The 20,921-nt window shown below is 34.9% G+C and overlaps 1 protein-coding gene across 1 annotated transcript; it reads left to right on the top strand.

Annotated features, from left to right (window-relative positions):
• Positions 1-11,035: 11,035 nt before the first annotated feature.
• Positions 11,036-13,200, top strand: LOC127863157 (uncharacterized). The gene is made up of 2 exons (XM_052402541.1): positions 11,036-11,564; positions 12,797-13,200. The coding sequence occupies exons 1-2, from the start codon at positions 11,036-11,038 to the stop codon at positions 13,198-13,200; spliced, it is 933 nt and encodes a 310-aa protein (XP_052258501.1).
• The last annotated feature ends 7,721 nt before the right edge of the window (positions 13,201-20,921 follow it).

Here is a 20,921-nt window from a genome sequence, read left to right as displayed (position 1 = left end):
TTAATTGTTTCATATATAAAAGTTCTCTTTGGTAACTTGCGGACATAATTCATTTTTATTTAGATAATTATTAATGTTTATATAAAATTACCAGAATTGCAGTTGTTATATATTTTTAACAGTAATAAATTATTGTTTTAGAATAGCAATACTATCTCTGTCATGCCTGCTTTATTCAGGTATGTTTATGCAAAAACCAAGGGTAAAGTCACAGTTGATAGATATTGGGCAAATTTTCAGACACTAGAAACTTCAAGATTACCCATATCTTACATGTATTTTTTATCAACCTATACATTTCTTGGAAATTGATAACGACAATTTCCTTTAATAAAATCAACTTATAATTGTACCCTCAATGCTGTGTCCTTTAGATGATTGGATATTTGCCCTCCATTTGTTGACTGTAACTGTCCCTTCACGTCATGGATAGCAAATAATATCTTTTTGTGCCAAATCTTCCGTGGCGTCGACGTTGACTACATACCAAAGCATGGTTCACTTGCATGCAAAAACTGGTCAACGGAAAAACAACTTGTCTAATTTTTGCTTGCATTTGAGACTTGTTATTCCTATATTCTTACAATTAAGGTCATGTGATCACGTAAATATTCAGGTCTTAGAAAGCTGCTAGGTTCACAAAACTGTTGGTATTTGAAATTTTATATACATTTTTTGTTGCAAAATACCAGTGTTAAATATATATTAGCTACAGTTTAAGTTCAAACCTAAAATATTGCACAACTACCTTCCATTTTCAACATGGAATCTGTAATTTTTGTTAATTTATAAAAGAAGCTCCGACGCATCAAACTTCCAGATGTGTTGTATTTTAATTTAAGTTCCCAGAACACTGGGAGTGTCGTGCACGTAATTGATTTTACACTACAGGATATATATGTCTCAGTCTGTGCGATTTGTTTACTGTACATGTCAATACTTTAACTCTAAATAAAAGGTTTGAACTGGTATTTATGTTATGTCTTTCATCAAGTTGTTGTCATAAAAGAAATCAGCCTCGCTCAAGGAAAGGGAAACCAAACTTATTATCCCCACTGAATTTTTTTTTCGGAGGGGATATAGTAATAGTCTCCGTCCGTCTGTGCGTCCGTCTGTGCGTCTGTCCGAAACTTTGTCCAGAGCATAACTCCAAATGTATTCAATGGATTTACTTGAAACTTAGAATAAAAACAGATGGCAACTAGGAGAAGTGCAGTGACCAAGAACCATAACTCTTATCTACCTTAGTTTTTGATTTATCTCCCTTTATATAATTTCAAACTAAATTCTTGTCCAGAGCATAACTCTAAATCTACTGAAGGGATTTACTTTAAACTTAAAATATAAACAGATGGAAAGTAGGAGAAGTGCAGTGACTAAGAACCATAACTCTATCTACCTTAGTTTTTCAATTATATCCCTTTATTTAATTTCAAAGTAAATTTTTGTCCGGAGCATAACTCTAAATGTACTGAAGGAATTTACTTGACACTAGAAATATGATCAGATGGCAACTAGGAAAAGTGTAATGCACATGAACCATAACACTTTCAGCCGCAGTTTTTGTATTATCTCCCTTTATTTTTTTTTATTTTTTTTAAATTTATAATTTTAAATTATATTTAATTTAATTTCATAGTAAATATTTTAGCTTTACAATTTTTAATATCTTCCTTTACTTAATTTTACAATAATATTTTAATTTGAACACTGAAGTATTCACTGTAAAATGAATAGATGAGTTTAAGGAAAAATACAGTGATCAAGAACAGTAACTGTTTAAAGTCTTCTTTTTTAATTACCTCCCTTTCTTTCATTTTCATATATTTTATTTTCTAACCTCCAACACTATATAACTAATTGATCCTTGAAATATAAATAGATGACACAGATGCCATGTTTTAAAAATATTATTCTACTCTCTAAAACAAATGTCGTAATACAAGCAAACACATGTCGGCGGGGATTTGGCAATACTGTGACAAGCTCTTGTTTTGACACATTTGTATTACTTTAGAAAGTTACATTTAATTAAATACCTTTCTTATTAAATTCAAGTTTTAAAAGCTTCATTTCCAACCCTTAGATACTGATGAGCAGCAAACAGTTACTCGCATGCTGTTCTGGTTTTAGCTGTTTGCACATAGCCATTTTCACTTTGCTTCCGAGTGGAAAAGGGTTAAACTGTTGATATATTGTGTCTTGAATATATCTTGTGAAAACAAAATCAAAATATTTAGGCAAAATTAAATGTGAAAGTAAGAAAAACACTCGCATGGTGTCTGGAATACTTGTATTCAAGTTACTATTGCAAATATTTTTTTTCTATTTGCAATTTTTGTTCTGATGTGATATATTTATTATTATAAATATTTCATGCCTATTTAGATTCAAAGAAAATGTATGTAACCTGATTTGTATTCATATACATGTTTTCTTTGAAATTCTGCTTTTTGATGTGTGAGTTACCTGCTTACATAAATTGTAACAAACATTAAAAGTGTATTTTTTGTTTTGTTTCATTATTGTATTCTTAATACATGAATATGCTCACATACATTTATGTAAAAAGGCCTAAGAAGACGCTAGTTAATAAATAGTATTTTCATTTTTAGGTTTGTTATACCCTTTGAGAAGAAAGGCATATTGCAGATATTATGGAAGTAATATACCATGATATTTGCCAAATATATTTATATAACTATACAGTATTTACTGACTCTGTTGTGTATGAATAAAAGATATACGAATTATTTAAATAACATAAAACATCATTATGCAAGTTTCTAAATTGATCTTTGGTAAGATTGGTTAAGCACAGTTTTACTAATATGACACTATCATCATCAGCCCTAGCATCGTTATCAATACCACATAATCATTTTACATTTTCATTCTGATAATTATTGTCGTTTTGTAGTGAAATCTGCCAATTATAATAAATGTAAAAGGTTTAACACGCGATGAAGATCGATTCGTTAATTGCTTTTCAATGGAATAACAAGTGTTGCAAATACCAACTGTTTGGCCTGTCGTGATTTGAACAGATAGCTTGTTTATTTGAGTCTTGTTCTGAGAAAACTGGGCTTAATTCATGTGCGTAAGGTGTCGTCCCAGATTACAGTGCAGTCCGCACATGCTAATCAGGGACGACACTCTCCGCCTAAACTTGATTTTCGGTAAGGATTTTCGGTAAGGAGAGACTTCATTGAAACTAAAAATACCATTAAAGCGGAAAGTGTCGTCCCTGATTAGTCTGTGCGGCCTGCACAGGCTAATCTGGGACGACACTCTACGCACATGAATTAAGCACAAATTTCTCAGAACAAGACACAAATATGTTATCAATATGCTAAGCTCATAGTATCCAATTACTTTAAAATAGATGAAATATGCATTTGCGTCACGTCCTTAGCGCCATTCCCTTGGCATTGGCTCCATCTGTTTTGGAGAAATTTAAAATAACATATTATATCTGTAAGAATCCAATGTATTTGTTCATGCAGCAACTAGTATGTGTTGATCGCAATCGTGTGACGTCATGAGCGAATTAATCCGATGGAAATTTTCTTGTCACAATGTAGTGGGGCCATATGGTGAAATGATTGTTCACTTTTTGATAAAAGCAACAAACTTGGCACATTTGTAGATTTAAGTATTTTATTTAATTTTAGCTATGGACCCATCTCCTATTTTCAAGATGGCCGCAAAGATGGCCGCCAAAATATAGGAAATTACATGTTACTGCCATATTTGATTAAAATATTCTGTATTTGGCATTAAAATTAGCTGTTTTATGTTATTGATTAATTAAAATATTTTTCGTCATGAAAAAAAAATGAAATAAACATTGCATATAAGTCAAAATGGATTCCAAAATGGCCGCCTAAAAGTACAAAAAAATAGGATTTTCCTACTAAAATCTATAATTTCAATACACATTACACGTATGTTATGTAAGCAAGTGTTTTTCTTTTTTAATGTATTTACAGATACATTCATTATCATAATTTTCTCAACATATTGTGTCAGTCCTTAAATAAAGAAATATCTGCATTCAACGAGTTCACACACACACTTCCAGACCTTAAAGCTGCCTTAAAATCTAACCGCGGTCACATCCTCCACCACATATGGTGCTTGTATTCAGTGGAATTGTCAACTTTTAGATAAAAGAACACACTTTGCTTATTGGTAGTTTAAAGTATTTAAGACAAAATAGGCTATGGACCCAATTCATATTTTTAAAAATGGCCGCCATTTTCAAAATGGCTACCAACCTATCAAAAAAGGAGAAAATATCGAGGTGCTGATTTTTTATTGCGATCTTTTATATATAAAATGAAATATTACAATACTTTATTACTAATTATGATGATAATCAAACATCTTTGCAATAAAAACATTTATTATAAGTATTTTGTTAATTTTGTACTTTTTGTACGGTCAAAAGGTATTTTTTTAGGCGGGAAATTATGCTTTTTTGGCAAATATTCATTTAAACAAAACATTCCAATGAGTACAGTGTACTTGTAGGTTTAAATCCACTAACTTTTTACATTTTCTTGCTGTTTGAGTCATTTCACCTGATTTATTTTTGCGGTTTCATACAACAATGGCAAATGTGGATATATTTCTTTTGTGGTTTTAAACCTACAAGAACACTGTACTCATTGGAATGTTTTGTTTTGAGCTATGTTATTCGCATATGTACTAAGGCGAACAGTTTTTATTATTATCGTGATCACATGTGTTATAAATCTAACTATATCAAATCATACCAGAAATCAGCAGTTTTGTGTTTGATTTCGTATATTGTTCCTGAAATCTCACTAAAAGTCGTAATTCAAAAATGTTCATGTTTCAATTAAATCAGGAGACCCTTTTGTGTTTTTAAAACAATAGTTAGACTACTATTTTGAAAATTATTTCAGTTGAGTAAAAATTCGAGGAACTAAAACCTGAAAAATGGACTAAAATAGTTAAAAGTTAGTGGTTTTTAACCTACATAAACTTTAACAAATAGTGGTTTTGACCTAAAATAACACTCCGGTCATTTCATTGTTTGTTTCGAGTGATCTTATATGCAGTGTTTGTTTAGAGTGATCTTATATGCAATTGAATATATGCGAACAATATTTGATTATTATAATGATCACATGTCTTATAAATCTAATAAAATCAAATTATACCAGAAATCCACAGTTTTTTGTGTGATTTTATTCATTTCCACCCAAAATCACTAATAGATGTTGTTAACAAAAGTCGTTGTTGGAATGAAACAAGGAGGCCACATGTGTGGTTTTAAAACACTGATTAGACAAATATGATGGAAATTGTTAACTTTGTTAAAGAATTTGCAGAATTTAAATTTGAAAAATGGGCAAATTTGCAAAAATAAAATGCGAAATTTGGTGTTTTTTCCCTTAAAAAAATACATGGAAAAAATTATTTTTTTTACTGAATTATCATAACGGTTTCTGATACCTATTTAATATCCCCAAAACTGAAATCCTGGGTAAATTCCCATGACTGAAAATGTCTATTTATTTAATTATTCCAGAAATCAGAGGGAAAACTTTTAATTTTGAGTGATTTTACCCCAAAAAATCATAGATATGAACGGCTGTGACACTTAAGAAATGGGTTTTCTGGAAGGATATAAAATTCTCTTTTACAAATATACACAATAATTCGTGGCCTCAAAACTTGCAATAAACACCAGTGGGCTCTCGGACCATGATAATCTGCTTAATGGATTTATTTATTATTAAAGAAAATGAATATTTGCCAAAAAAGCATAATTTCCCCCAAACAAATGACCTTTTGACCTTACAAATTAAGTACAAAATTAACAAAATACTTATAATAAATGTTTTTCTTGCAAAGATTTTTGATTATCAGCATAATTAGTAATAAAGTATTGTAATATTTCATTTGATTTGTAAAAGATTGCAACAAAAAATCAGCACCTCGATATTTTCTCCTTTTTTGATAGGTTGGCGGCCATTTTGAAAATGGCGGCCATTTTTTAAAATATGAATTGGGTCCATAGCCTATTTTGTCTTAAATACTTTAAACTACCAATGAGCAAAGTATGTTGCTTTTATCAAAAAGTTAACAATTCCACTGAATACAAGAACCATATGTGGTGGAGGATGTGACCGCGGTTAGATTTTAAGGCCGAGCTTTAAGGTCTGGAAGTGTGAACTCGTTGAATGCAGTTATTTCTTTATTTAAGGACTGAACCAATATGTTGAGAATATTATACAAATGAAGGTATTTGTAAATTCAAAAAAGAAAAACATTTGCTTATATTAAATATGTTCAATGAATATTGAAATTATAGATTGGAGTAGGAAAATCCTATTTTTGGTACTTTAGGCGGCCATTTTGGATGCCATTTTGACTTATATGCAATATGTTATTCATATTTTCATGTAGAAACATGTTTTAATTAATTTATAACATAAAACATCTAATTTCAATGCCAAAAAACATAATATTTGAATCAAATATGGCAGTAACATGTAATTTCCTAAATTTTGGTGGCCATCTTGGCGGCCATCTTGAAAATTGGAGATGGGTCCATAGCTAAAATTGAATAAAATACTTTTATCTACAAATGTGCCAAGTTTGTTGCTTTTATCAAAAAGTGAACAATTCCACTGAATACAAGCACCATATGATCCCGCTAATGGTAAATGACATCGATTTGCTTTTACAAACCTCAACCATTCCACAACTTATGAAGCTCCTCAAGTTTCTAAATGTGATTGTATGTTTCTGTACGTTTTTGGATAAATGTATCTTCGCTCAATCGCCCTACAATGCCCGATGTTTAAAATTAAGCGCAATACGTTGAAAAAAACATATAAAATATACACACCCTAAAAAATTATCTGTGAAATATCAAAACGTGTTGCCACCTCGGACGTAGCATTCAATTTGGCTAATTTATTATTTTAACAAGGGCTGTTTGTAAAACATGCATGCCCCCCATATGGGCTCTCAGTTGTAGTGACAGCCATTTTGTAAATATGTTTTTTGTCACTGTGGCCTTGACCTTTGACCTAGTGACCTGAAAATCAATATGGGTCATCTGCGAGTTATGATCAATGTACCTATGAAGTTTCATGATCCAAGCCATAAGCTTTCTTGAGTTATCATAGGGAAACTATTTTACTATTTCGGGTCACTGTGACCTTGACCTTTGACCGAGTGACCTGAAAATCAATAGTGGTCATCTGCGAGTCATGATCAATGTACCTATCAAGTTTCATGATTCTAGGCATAAGCGTTCTTGAGTTATCATCCGGAAACCATTGTACTATTTCGGGTCACCTTGACCTTGACCTTTGATCTAGTAACCTCAAAATCAATAGGAATCATCTGCGAGTCATGATCAATGTACCTATCAAGTTTCATGATCCTAGGCATAAGCGTTCTTGAGTTATCATCCGGAAACCATTTTACTATTTCGGGTCACCGTGACCTTGACCTTTGACCTAGTGACCTGAAAATCAATAGGGTTCATCTGCTAGTCATAATCAATCTACCTATCAAGTTTCATGATCCTAGGCATACGCGTTCTTGAGTTATCATCCGGAAACCATTATACTATTTCGGGTCACCGTGACCTTGACCTTTGACCTAGTGACCTGAAAATCAATTGGGGTCATTTGCTAGTCATGATCAATCTACCTATCAAGTTTCATGATCCTAGACATAAGCGTTCTTGAATTATCATCCGGAAACCATTTTACTGTTTCGGGTCACAGTGACCTTGACATTTGACCTAGTGACCTCAAAATCAATAGGGGTCATCTGCGAGTCATGATCAATGTACCTATGAAGTTTCATGATCCTAGGCCTAAGCGTTCTTGAGTTATCATCCGGAAACCACCTGGTGGACGGACCGACCGACCGACAGACCGACCGACCGACCGACAGACCGACCGACATGTGCAAAGAAATATACCCCCTCTTCTTCGAAGCGGGTCATAAAAAGAGAAGGCGTCCATGATTAACGGCCGAGAGGTTGAAGACTCATAACACACATAACTCAACGGTCGTGTTTCTGTGGTTGAACTTCTGTAAAATGCCAGTTATTTCATCGGGATATATATTGATGCATGTGAAAGGTTTGGAATACATTCTGGATAGGACTCGTGCTCGTGAAGTGGGGTAAACAACTAATAAGCAGCGTCATGCGAAATGAATCTTGCGCATGTGGCGCAATCTTGCTGTCTGCTCAGGTGCTTCGCTGTCGGCTATACAGTCACGCTATAAACGCACATAAAAATCAAGAAGTCTCAAACATGATTTACACTCCCGCACCATTGTGTCAGTCAAGTTCATATTCAAACTAAAGAAAGTATGCATCCCTTGGGATAAACATTGTCTCGAAAATCGACACTTCATAATTTTGCTTTATTTGAGTATTTTATTGTATTCGCTTTATATATTTGGAAGTAGTTCAACAAAATTATAGAAAAATATGAAAACAAATCGGCGGTCAATGTGTGGAGTCTGAATGGCTCCAATACATCCCCGCTCAAACATATTTTCAAATGTTGTGGAGTATTAAAAGTACCTAAAAGGAATTACTTTCCTTTGGTCGGATCGTATATTTTACTTATACATACATTTTTTATTGAATTCTAATAATAAATCGTTGTGCTTAGCCATAGATTAACTTAGTTATATTTTATATATTACAAAACTCTATCTTATTTAATTAAATGTTGCTTTGAACTTAGATCAAGGAAGATGATACTGAAGTAAGAAATATCACGTATTATATATATCATTCCTAAATCTGCGTTTCACTCTATATCCAAAAATCAACCTGATTAGGTCGTCATGGTGGTAATATATCACCCACAAGACCAGATGCATTTCACCATACATCGCTATAACTAAAATAACGTTTTCTAGAATACTCAGTACAATTTTGGACTGATGATTAAAGGAAAATAATTTATAGCCATAATTGTTTGAAATATAGTCACATAAGGTTACCAACACGACACTACGGACGACCTTCAAATAAACCCGCCATAACGACATTGTTGTTCTGGCAAGTATAAGTGTCGTTCCTGATGCCAATACGCCAAAACGATATGACAGAAATTAGCCAACTTGGATTATGCATATTCAATATCCAATTAATTGAAATCATCGGATACACGATTCTTTGTTCGCTATTGATGCTTCATAAAACGCATGGGTTTTAGTACATTTACTTGTACAGCATTACCGCGCGCTATTTACACATGTGAAAAAATTAAATGATAAATTCACTACATCATAGTCGTTGATTACGTACAATACTTGTTTTTTCAAATTATACAATGCACAAATTTGTATTGACACATATAGTATGCACAAAAAGAATCGTTAGCCGCCCCAGCAAGAGAGAAACCTTACTATACAATGCGATCCTATATGGCACGGAACCTATTGCAAAACAACGAAGCAGAAGCACTTGTAGTAGGCAAGACGCACACGCACACAATAAACACGCACTCACGAATATGATCTATTACGTTTGTCTTTACTTATTTTATAAGCGTTTGCCATTAGAAATACATAATTTTACCACTTTATAGTGTGTGCTTGTCAAATTGCATCAGCTTAATACTACTGACAGGCAATCGTGAGATCATTATGCAATGAATGTTGTAATCGACTTGAGCCCCTATGTCAGCATCGTCAATGTCGTGTTTATACGAAATTAAATAAACTTATTTTTTATGAACGAGCATAACATCCTTATTATAACATAAAATAAGGAACATGTTCCGTTATAGATCGTACGTTATATTTATTTTAATTTGTTTATTTAACAGCTTATTTTAAACCGCTTATTAAAAACTGTGTAAATTGTATTTGTTAAAAATATAAAACAGTCGTTGGTTTATGTTAAACAAATGCAGCATATTTGCATTTCTTGTGCAAATTAATGCACTTCAATTTGCGTACAATTATGACGCTGCAAATATTGTCGAAAGAAATAAATTTTAGGGGCAAACGAGAGGATAGATAGATTTTTCGAAAAACAAAGCTTCAGTAGAGTTTGCGGAAGTTTACGTCAGCCTCGCGACATTTTAAGTCTAGTGCGACATATAGCGTCGGTGCTACATACAACGTTGAGCTACACTGTGTAAACAATGCTAAGAGTTCTTTTTTCTTTGAGGTCAACAAACCATGTGTGGTATCCCCAGCAACACCCAGTTGTATGTTGGAAAATCTACATAAGCTTAAGAGACGAAAGTATGATCATATTTTAAAACAATACTACGGTAACTGTCGACTTCCCATAGATTTATGCCTTTTTGAGTACATGTAACAATCCTTGTGGTGTAAGTGGAATTCTTGGGTAAACTACTCTGAACCTCTCAACCTCTTTGAGATATGTCTTCAGAGATGTTAGCTAAATAATACTCAAATAATTATGCTTTTCCATAATACTCCTCATCAAAGAAACAAAACAAAAAACACAGACTGTTCGCTAAACGATTCCCAGGAACAGCAATTACGCCGAACATATGAGAAAATAATAAAGCGACTCTTACAAATCCCTCAAACTGGGTTATTTAATTCTTATCCACATCTAAGACGTATGCTTATGAATACAAATGTTAAGTACTTCCCACCATCAAAGATTTACATAAGTATGCCTTTCTTTGAACATGAACAAACAACAGATGCGCTAACGTAAGTATTGTTTTTGAAAACAAGTGGCAATACACTACCTCATAGACCTGACTATTAAATTGCAATCAAACCCGTATTTTCTGTACATTAGTTATAGCTCAACACATAAAAACAAACAAGTGTTCTTCAACATCTAAAGAGAAATATTTGTTGATGACTTGATTTATCGAATATGTGCTGAAGTACTCTAGCATACCTGTGCTATATTACGACGAATAAGAGATCTAAATTTCATTTCGATTGCATGTTTCAGCAAAGACGGACACAACCATTTTTCTATTAACATACAACTCGTGAACATTGAAAAGTTACAATGTGGCGCTGGCTCGTATTGTTGGTTCTATTAGGGACATCACATGCCACAGAGCCTTCCTGTCCCGTGTGTTCCAAGTATGAGTACGAAGTAAGCCTTCTCGAACGAGTGCTTAGCAATGAACCGGCACTGAAAAACACCCTGGACAAAATAAGTGAAACACATGCGAAAGTTGAGGACACTTTAAAAGCGATACAAGGGGAGAATGTGAAGCTAAACGACGCAATGACTGCACTGGAAGTTAAGAAGAAGGAGATGGACGAAAGGCTTAAGGCACTGAACAACACCCTGGATAAAACAAGTGAAACGCATGCGAAAGTTAAGGACACTTTAAAAGCGATACAAGGGGGGAATGTGAAGCTAAACGACACAATGACTGCACTGGAAGTTAAGAAGACGGAGATGGACGAAAGGCTTAAGAGTTCCATCAACTCGGGGATCTTAAATGTATCTGAAACTATTTCCGAAATGAAAACAAATGTGCAGGTTCTCGTAGCAAAGACGGAGAAGGAACTCAACGCAATGAAAGGTAATGCTTTTCGTTTGTTCAACTATTGACACATTATTTCGCCTAACATGTTTACATTAATATTACGTTATCCATTGCATTGAACGATAAATGCTTTCATGCTTTCAAAACTAGTTACGAATAAAACATATTATTATTTAGGTGGGTTGATATTGCTTTGTTAAAATTATTATACAGTTATATAACTCGAAGCAATTGCTGTAATTATAAAATTAGTAATATTCAACAAGTATTTCTATAATATTAATAAAATACTAGTGTAATGAACATTTTTTCAAATAATAGTATGTTATTAAGTCAAGATTGTTAAACTAAAATAATTATGTTAATGAAAATTTTCCTCGCTCGTCTGTATACAAATATCAGTATTAATTCGAGGTAGGACGAGTTTAGCCTATGTTAATAGTTAAACGCATGGACGTTTATGGCAGTTGTTATGATTTGCTGGTTGATGTGAATTCACGTCCAGAAGCGAGCATTTGCAAGTGTCGTGATTGCTCGTAGCGCCTAAAGCGTTTACAAACGCCTACCAGTTGAAAAATTAAATGAAAGCATTCAAGTTGCGCCATAAAACGTGTTTAAACACGACGTTCACAACTTCCTACTGGAGTTTTATTTACGGTCTAACAATGGTACAATATCCGTTGATGATCGTGACATTTTCGACCGAACACATCTCTCATGTGACTTATTTTCGCTCTTATTACCAAAAACTATCCGATACATATACGTATCGACACACTCTTAATTAGTAAATTAACATGAGTTAATGAAACTATTGTGTTTGATGTATACTAGCCTTAAAGGGTAGCGAAAATAATTTAAACTGATTCAACTGCAGTTATCACGAATACACTGAAATAACAAATTAATGAGTTAATTGTTTATAATAACGTCCAATTATTTGTACTTTGCAGTACTGTGTGCGAAACAATCTCAAAATTAAACACAAAAGTAACGTGTTCCCTTTATCTTTCACACACACAAATAGACACGTACGCACACACACACACGCACGCGCACACACACACACACACACACGCGCGCTAACACATACACACACACGCGCGCACACACCCGCACGCACATACAAACACACACGTGCGCACGCACACTCCCTCGCGCACACGCACTCGCGCTCGCAATCGCGCTCGCATTATCGTCAGCACAAAGAAATTAGCGCGCACATAGCAAAGGATATATTATTCAATAACACATGTTTATAATTTCAGAACAAATTGTGCCACTGGTGATTTTCCACGCTCTACTTCAAACTGATATTATTCTCTTTGTCAACCTGGCTGTTGCGTTCAAGACCGTTCTGGTCAACGAAGGTCGAGGCTACGACCCTGCCACTGGAAACTTCACGGCGTCTGTAGCTGGAGTTTACATGTTTACAGTACAGTACTGTCCTTATGCAAACTCGTACGTTTACCTTGAGATTACACATGAAGGGAAACCGTTGCAGAGATCAAAGCACTTCAACAACGATACTGAAGTCTGTGCCAGCATGCAGGCCTTCGCTAAAGTTGCGATGGGGGAAAAGGTCTGGGTGCGGTCTTGTTGTACTGTCCGGCTTTACCAGCGTGAGTCGTATCAGTGGAACAGCTTTGCTGGGTTCCTGGTGCATTTATAATTATCAAATGCGATATGTTGCCCGATAAACATTCAAATCATAGGATTTAATATAGAATCATTAGACTCAACATATTAATCATAGAAGCAGTTTACAAACGTAATAATTATTTGGAATAATAGCGTTCAAACTTTCGTCGAACTTTCTTGAACAATTTATAGATTAGGCAATGCTAATATAATTTAATATTTAATATTTAGTTACAAAATCAAATACACATGTAAACTGTAAGTGACGTAAGGATTATGCATCACACTTTATATCTGCAGACGTAAAACGTCTAAAATAGTCCGGTGACTGTTTTTCAAAATTAAATTACACAAAATACTGGCATTTTCGAAATGAACATAAAACATAACAATGAACTTATTGTACCCATAAATAGCAACAATAGGTTCATGCAAAAAAATGTTTGCAGATGTCAAAAATTCTGGTTGATGTTAAACAAATATTTTAAATGCCGAGACTAATCGAAGTCTGATTTTTTAAATAAAATATATATAAGAGGCATTATGAAAAGTGGACGATCTTTAAGTGATTTGGGTTTCCACCGGTAGGTGACTTCTGTTTCGCTTGCAATACTATCAAAGTCTTGCTTTTCTGTAGTATTATAGGTTTATGAAAATATGTTTTATTTTAATTTTATCAAATCGATTACCAAATTAACTTTTTAAAGAACATCTTGACAAAGACAGAAAATGGAAATATCAGTTTTACATGTGTTTGCAACGCATTTATTTCTGTAAGAAAGAAGGCTTGATATACCTTTGCCATTCTCTTAAGTGCTAAACATTGTGTACTTAATCATATACTTATATAAAGATGCAATTATTTTCCCGCATAATAATGAATTAAAATGGTACACATATGGATCGATTGAATATTTTTTAATTAATTGATTATCTTGGTGTTGGTGCATAACTGTTCAAATTGGAACTGTACAGACAATCTGAAAAACTTATTTGGTACTTATAATTGCTTACTAAATGGAAAATGCCTATAACATATTCAATATCTAAAGATATAAAATTGTAACAATTTGATGTTGGTATTCATCTTTTAGCCAAGTGAATGTATAATGTTTAAACGTGTCTTCTAGTGAATGGTGATATTGTCCGTACATTGGTTGCATCGCTTTTACACATGTTATTGTACAATGTACATTCATGGTGATATGGCACTAATTAGAGAATAAAGTTTTTGCTGATTAATGTAATGATTATTTGAGACGCGCTCTTGGGAAACCAGGCTTTATGCATGTTGGTAAATAATTGTCATCCCAGATAATGTAATGATTATATGAGACGCGCTCTTGGGAAACCAGGCTTTATGCATGTTGGTAAATAATTGTCATCCCAGATTAGTCTGCACAGGCTTATCAGGGACTACTTTATGAGACGCGCTCTTGGGAAACCAGGCTTTATGCATGTTGGTAAATAATTGTCATCCCAGATAATGTAATGATTATATGAGACGCGCTCTTGGGAAACCAGGCTTTATGCATGTTGGTAAATAATTGTCATCCCAGATTAGTCTGCACAGGCTTATCAGGGACTACTTTTTTGGCTTTACAGAATTTTTATTGAAAGGAATTCTCTTGTAACAAAAATCCAGTAAAGAAGAAAAGTGTCGTCCCTGGTCAGTTTATGCAGACTGCACTTGCTCATCTGGGAGGACACTTCGAGCACATGCTTTAAGCCCCGTTTTCATAGAACGTGGCTCATATTATTGTCATCAAGACTTCTTTTACACATAGAGTTAAGTTTTTTGCTTATAGTATAAATGATATCAATTTTACATTTCATTATCTGTGTATACATAACAGTAGTTATTTCAGTGTACATTTTGTGTAACTTTTACATTGCTATAAAATACTTAAAGAAAAACTGAATGAGTTGCATCTGTAATAGGCTGTAGTAGTATGTATAGATTTGATAAGGAATTGTTTGTTTGTGTATGTGTATTTTTAGAATATGTCATTTCATTTGAAATAAAAGTCATGTTACAAAAACATAAGTGTGTGTACTTTTTTTTGTTAAACATGTTCATGTAAAACATATTTTCAGGGCAATTTTAAGTTACTAACAAACTTACACACACCTTGTACTGGTAAACCAGCTAAAACCAGGAAAAGTGTGAGTTGGTTAACCTTTTGCATGCTGGGAAATTTGTTGTCTGCTAAAATGACGTCTGCTGAATTTCTAAAATTAGCCTTTTCTTCAATTTTGTTTCAAGAATACTATAAGAATAGCAAACTGTTTCGATCCTGATGAGATGCCACGTTCTGTGGCGTCTCATCTGGATCGAAACTTTTTGCAAAGGTCTTCAAAATTCGGTTCCAGCACTGAAAGAGTTAATTAACCACCGTGATATTACTGAAAAAGTGTTCAATTCAGTGAAAAATTAAAACAATCAAACAAAAACAAGCAGACAGAAATTAGCCACGCTCAGGGAAAATAGGATTTAATGCATTTGCGTCCTCAGGCTTATACGGGACAACACTTTCTGCCTACACTGGATTATCTTTAAGGAAAGACTTCGTGAAAACAAAAAACAACATGAAAGGGGATAGAGTTGTACTGGATTATCTTTAAGGCAAGACTTCGTGTAAACAAAAAACAACATGAAAGGGAATAGAGTTGTCCTGGATTATCTTTAAGGAAAGACTTCGTGAAAACAAAAAAACAACATGAAAGGGGATAGAGTTGTCCTGGATTATCTTTAAGGCAAGACTTCGTGTAAACAAAAAACAAAATGAAAGGGATAGAGGTGTCCTGGATTATCTTTAAGGCAAGACTTCGTGTAAACAAAAAAACAACATGAAAGGGGATAGAGTTGTCACGGATCAGCCTGTGCGGACTGCACAGGCTTATCTGAGATGACGATTAAAGCACCTGGATTAAGCATAGTTTTCCCAGAGTGCGGCTAATCTATATCTTCTCATCCAAGAGTTCTCTCCCTTTGGGATTTGGTTGATGAAAACATGTTAGCCTACTAACATAAAACCCATATTAATCTTACTAAATCCTTCATTGATAAACATTGATTGGTTAAATACTTTGTCCGCCTTGAGACTGGAAGGTCGTCAGTATGATCTTCACTAAAGGAGAATTCTGAAGATTATTAAGCTTTTTCACAAACTGTTAATGAATAATGATAATGCATACAATCAGTGCCAGTTTTGACTGTGGCCCTCAAATGTGTGATGGTTGATCTACATCCATGACTAGCGATTCATTCAATATGGTATGTCTGCCAGTACAAGTCCAAAGTCATCACCAGATTTTGCACAAGGATGCCTTATATTATAGATGTTTGGGAAACAAACAAAATATGTCAATGTGATGTATGAAAACATATGCAGCATTTGATTTTGAACTGTTCAAATTATTTAGCAATTTGTTTTTTATGCCCCCGAAGGAGGGCATATAGTGATCGCACTGTCCGTCTGTCTGTCCTTCCGTCACACTTTTGCGTTTAGGTTTCCAAAAATGCTCATAACTTCTATGTCGCTTCAGATGCAACCTTCATATTTGGTATTCATATGTATATGGACAAGGCCTTTCCATTCGCACAAACATTTTGACCCCTTTGGCCTTGACCTCGAACTAAGGGTCCGCGTTTAGGTTTCAAAAAAATCGTTTTTCGGGGGCATAGGTCTTCCGATGGAGACAGCTCTTGTTGACTTCCTTAAGTTTCCATAACATGTGATGAAAAGCCAAATAGCCTTGACAATGGTAGCATATGAACACCCTTGTAGGAGTTTGTAAGAGGAATCCAATTATAACAGATCCATCATTCATTGTGTTCATTAATTCTTTGAAACATAAAAGCATAAATTATTAGAAATGTGGACTTTTCAGAAGTCTGTGGTCTGATAAATATCACCCAGTAATTATGTCACAGAGTTACTGAGTAACAGCCTAACTGAGTAACTGTGTCACTGTTTTGCCAAGTCGCTGAGTAACGGTGTCACTGAGTAAATGTATCATTGAATAACTGTATCATAGAGTAACTATGTCACTGAGTAAATTTGTCATTGAGTAACTCTGTCACTGCCTTACAGTGTCAATGAGTAATTTGGTCACTGAAAAACTTTGTCAAGTGAATGAGTAACTTACAACTTAGTAACTTTGCCACTGAGTAACTGTGTCATTGAGTCACTGAGTAACTGTATCTCTGTGTAACCATGTCACTGAGTAACTGTGTCATTGCGTACATTTTCCCGGAATTATAATGCCACTGAGTAACCTTTCATTGAGTAAAAGTGTCACTAAGTTACTATGTCAATTAATACATGGTCATGGAGTAACTGTGTCACCGGGTTTCTGCCTCTAAAAGTAAATCTTTAATGAGTGCCTGTGTAACTGAGTAACTTGTCACTGAGTTACTGTGACATCGAGTACATGTGTCACTGAGTTAATATGTCACTGAGTAATTGTGTCACTGAGTAACTGTGTCACTGAGTAACTGTGTCACTGAGTAACTGGGTCACCGAGTAACTTTGTCATTGAGAAACTGTGTCACTGAGTAACTGTCACTCAGTAACATTCTCCCTGAATAAATGTGTAACTGAGTTAATATGTCACTGAGTAATTGTGTCACTGAGTAACTGGGTCATTGAATAATTTTGTCATTGAGAAACTGTGTCACTGAGTAACTCTCACTCAGTAACATTCTCCCTGAATAAATATGTCACTGAGTAACTGTTTTCCAGAGTAATTGAGTAACTGTGTCACTGAGTAATTTTGTCACTGAGTACCTTGGTAACTGAGTTACCGTGTAATTGAAAAACCGTGTCACTGAGTTACTGTGTCACTGATAACCTGTGTCACTAAGTAATTGTGTGTTTGAGTAACTTTGTCACTTAGTAACTAAGTAAGTGTGTCACTGAGTTGCTGTGTCACTAAGTAAATGTGTAACCAAGAAACTGTCACTGAGTAACATTTTCCTGAGTAACTGTGTCACTGAGTTAATGTTTTGCCGAATGAGTAACTTTGTGTCACTGAGTAACTGTCAGTGTGTAACTGTTTCACTGAGTAACTGTGTCAGTTAGTAACTGCATCATTGGGTTACTGTTGTACTGAGTACCTGGGTCACTTGAGTTTGTAGGTCACTTAGTAACTGTGTATCTGAAGAACTGTGTCACTGAGTTCCTGTTAAACTCAGTTTCTGCGTCACTGAGTAACTGTCACTGAGTAAAGGTCTCCCTGAGTAACTGTGTCAATGAGTAGCTGTTTTGTCAAGTGAATGAGTAAATGTGCCACTAAGTAACTGTGTCATTGAGTCACTGAGTAACAGTGTAACCGTGTCAATGAGTAACTGTGTCACTGAGTAAATTGTCACTTAGCAACTTTGCACTTAGTAACTGTGTCACTGAGTTACTATGTCACTGAGTACATGGATCACTGAGTAACTGTATAATCGAGTAACTGTATCACTGAGTAACTGTGTAATTGAGTAACTTTGTCACTGAATTACTGTGTCGCTGAGTAACTGTGTCACTAAGTAACTATGTCATTGGGTAATTTTGTCACTTAGTAACCGTTTAACTGAGTAACTCAGTAGGTTTGTCACTGAGTAACTGCGTCGATAAGTAACTGTTTCACCGAGAAAATGTCACTGAGTAACGTTCTTTCTGAGTAACTGTGTCACTGAGTAACTGTTTTTCCAAGTGAGTGAGTAACAGTGTCACTGGGTTACTGTGTCGAGTAACTGTTTTACTGAGTAACTGTGTCACTTTATCATTGAGTAACTGTGTCACTGAGTTCCTGTTCTACTGAGTAACTATGCCACTGAGTTACTGTTTCAATGAGTGACTGTCACTGAGTAAAAGTCTCCCTGAGTAACTGAGGAACTGTTTTGTCGAGTGAGTAACTGTGTCAATGAATATCTGTGCCACTGAATTAATGTGTTCCTGAGCAATATTGTCATTTAGAAACTGTGTAATTGGGTTACCATGTCACAGAGTAACTGTGTCCCTAAATAACTCTGCTACTGAGAAATTGTGCCACTGAGTAACTGTGTCACTGAGTAACAGTGTTATTAAGAAACTGTGTCATTGGGTTACTGTGTCACTGAGTAATTTTGTCACTGAGTACCTTGGTAACTGAGTTACCGTGTAATTGAAAAACCGTGTCACTGAGTTACTGTGTCACTGATAACCTGTGTCACTAAGTAATTGTGTGTTTGAGTAACTTTGTCACTTAGTAACTAAGTAAGTGTATCACTGAGTTGCTGTGTCACTAAGTAAATGTGTAACCAAGAAACTGTCACTGAGTAACATTTTCCTGAGTAACTGTGTCACTGAGTTAATGTTTTGCCGAAAGAGTAACTTTGTGTCACTGAGTAACTGTCAGTGTGTAAATGTTTCACCGAGTAACTGTGTCACTTAGTAACTGCATCATTGGGTAACTGTTGTACTGAGTACCTGGGTCACTTGAGTTTGTAGGTCACTTAGTAACTGTGTATCTGAAGAACTGTGTCACTGAGTTCCTGTTAAACTCAGTTACTGCGTCACTGAGTAACTGTCACTGAGTAATGGTCTCCCTGAGCAACTGTGTCAATGAGTAACTGTTTTGTCAAGTGAATGAGTAAATGTGCCACTTAGTAACTGTGTCATTGGGTCACTGAGTAACAGTGTAACCGTGTCACTGATTAACTGTGTCACTGAGTAAATTGTCACTTAGCAACTTTGCACTTAGTAACTGTGTCACTGAGTTACTATGTCACTGAGTACATGGATCACTGAGTAACTGTATAATCGAGTAACTGTATCACTGAGTAACTGTGTAATTGAGTAACTTTGTCACTGAATTACTGTGTCGCTGAGTAACTGTGTCACTAAGTAACTATATCATTGGGTAACTTTGTCACTTAGTAACCGTGTAACTGAGTAACTCAGTAGGTTTGTCACTGAGTAACTGCGTCGATAAGTAACTGTTTCACCGAGAAAATGTCACTGAGTAACGTTCTCTCTGAGTAACTGTGTCACTGAGTAACTGTTTTTCCAAGTGAGTGAGTAACAGTGTCACTGGGTTACTGTGTCGAGTAACTGTTTCACTGAGTAACTGTGTCACTTTATCATTGAGTAACTGTGTCACTGAGTTCCTGTTCTACTGAGCAACTATGCCACTGAGTTACTGTGTCAATGAGTGACTGTCACTGAGTAATAGTCTCCCTGAGTAACTGTTTTGAACTGTTTTGTCGAGTGAGTAACTGTGTCAATGAATATCTGTGCCACTGAATTAATGTGTCCCTGAGCAATATTGTCATTTAGAAACTGTGTAATTGGGTTACCATGTCACAGAGTAACTGTGTCCCTAAATAACTCTGCTACTGAGAAATTGTGCCACTGAGTAACTGTGTCACTGAGTAACAGTGTTATTGAGAAACTGTGTCATTGGGTTACTGTGTCACTGAGTTACTATGTCACAGAGCAACTGGGTCAATGCATACCTCGGTCACTGAGTAACTGTGCCACTGAGTAACTGTTTCACTGAGTAACCAGGGTGCAGGACCACATGACTGTGTGGGGTTCACAATTAAATGTTTATGGATGTAAACACACCGGTATGTGGTGCTTTTCTTTAAATAATTTTTTTAACAATTTTTCTTAAAAAGTTCAACTAGCGCATAAAAGACAGTTTTTATGCTTCTTATCACAATTGAAATACACCAGAAATACTTTATTTAATAAACCTGTGTTCTAGGCCAAAATT

This window comes from Dreissena polymorpha, unplaced genomic scaffold (genome assembly GCF_020536995.1).
Source record: "Dreissena polymorpha isolate Duluth1 unplaced genomic scaffold, UMN_Dpol_1.0 chrUn001, whole genome shotgun sequence".
Classification (NCBI taxonomy): domain Eukaryota; kingdom Metazoa; phylum Mollusca; class Bivalvia; order Myida; family Dreissenidae; genus Dreissena; species Dreissena polymorpha.
Note: the sequence above shows the minus strand (reverse complement) of the source record. Positions and strands in the feature narration are given on the sequence as shown.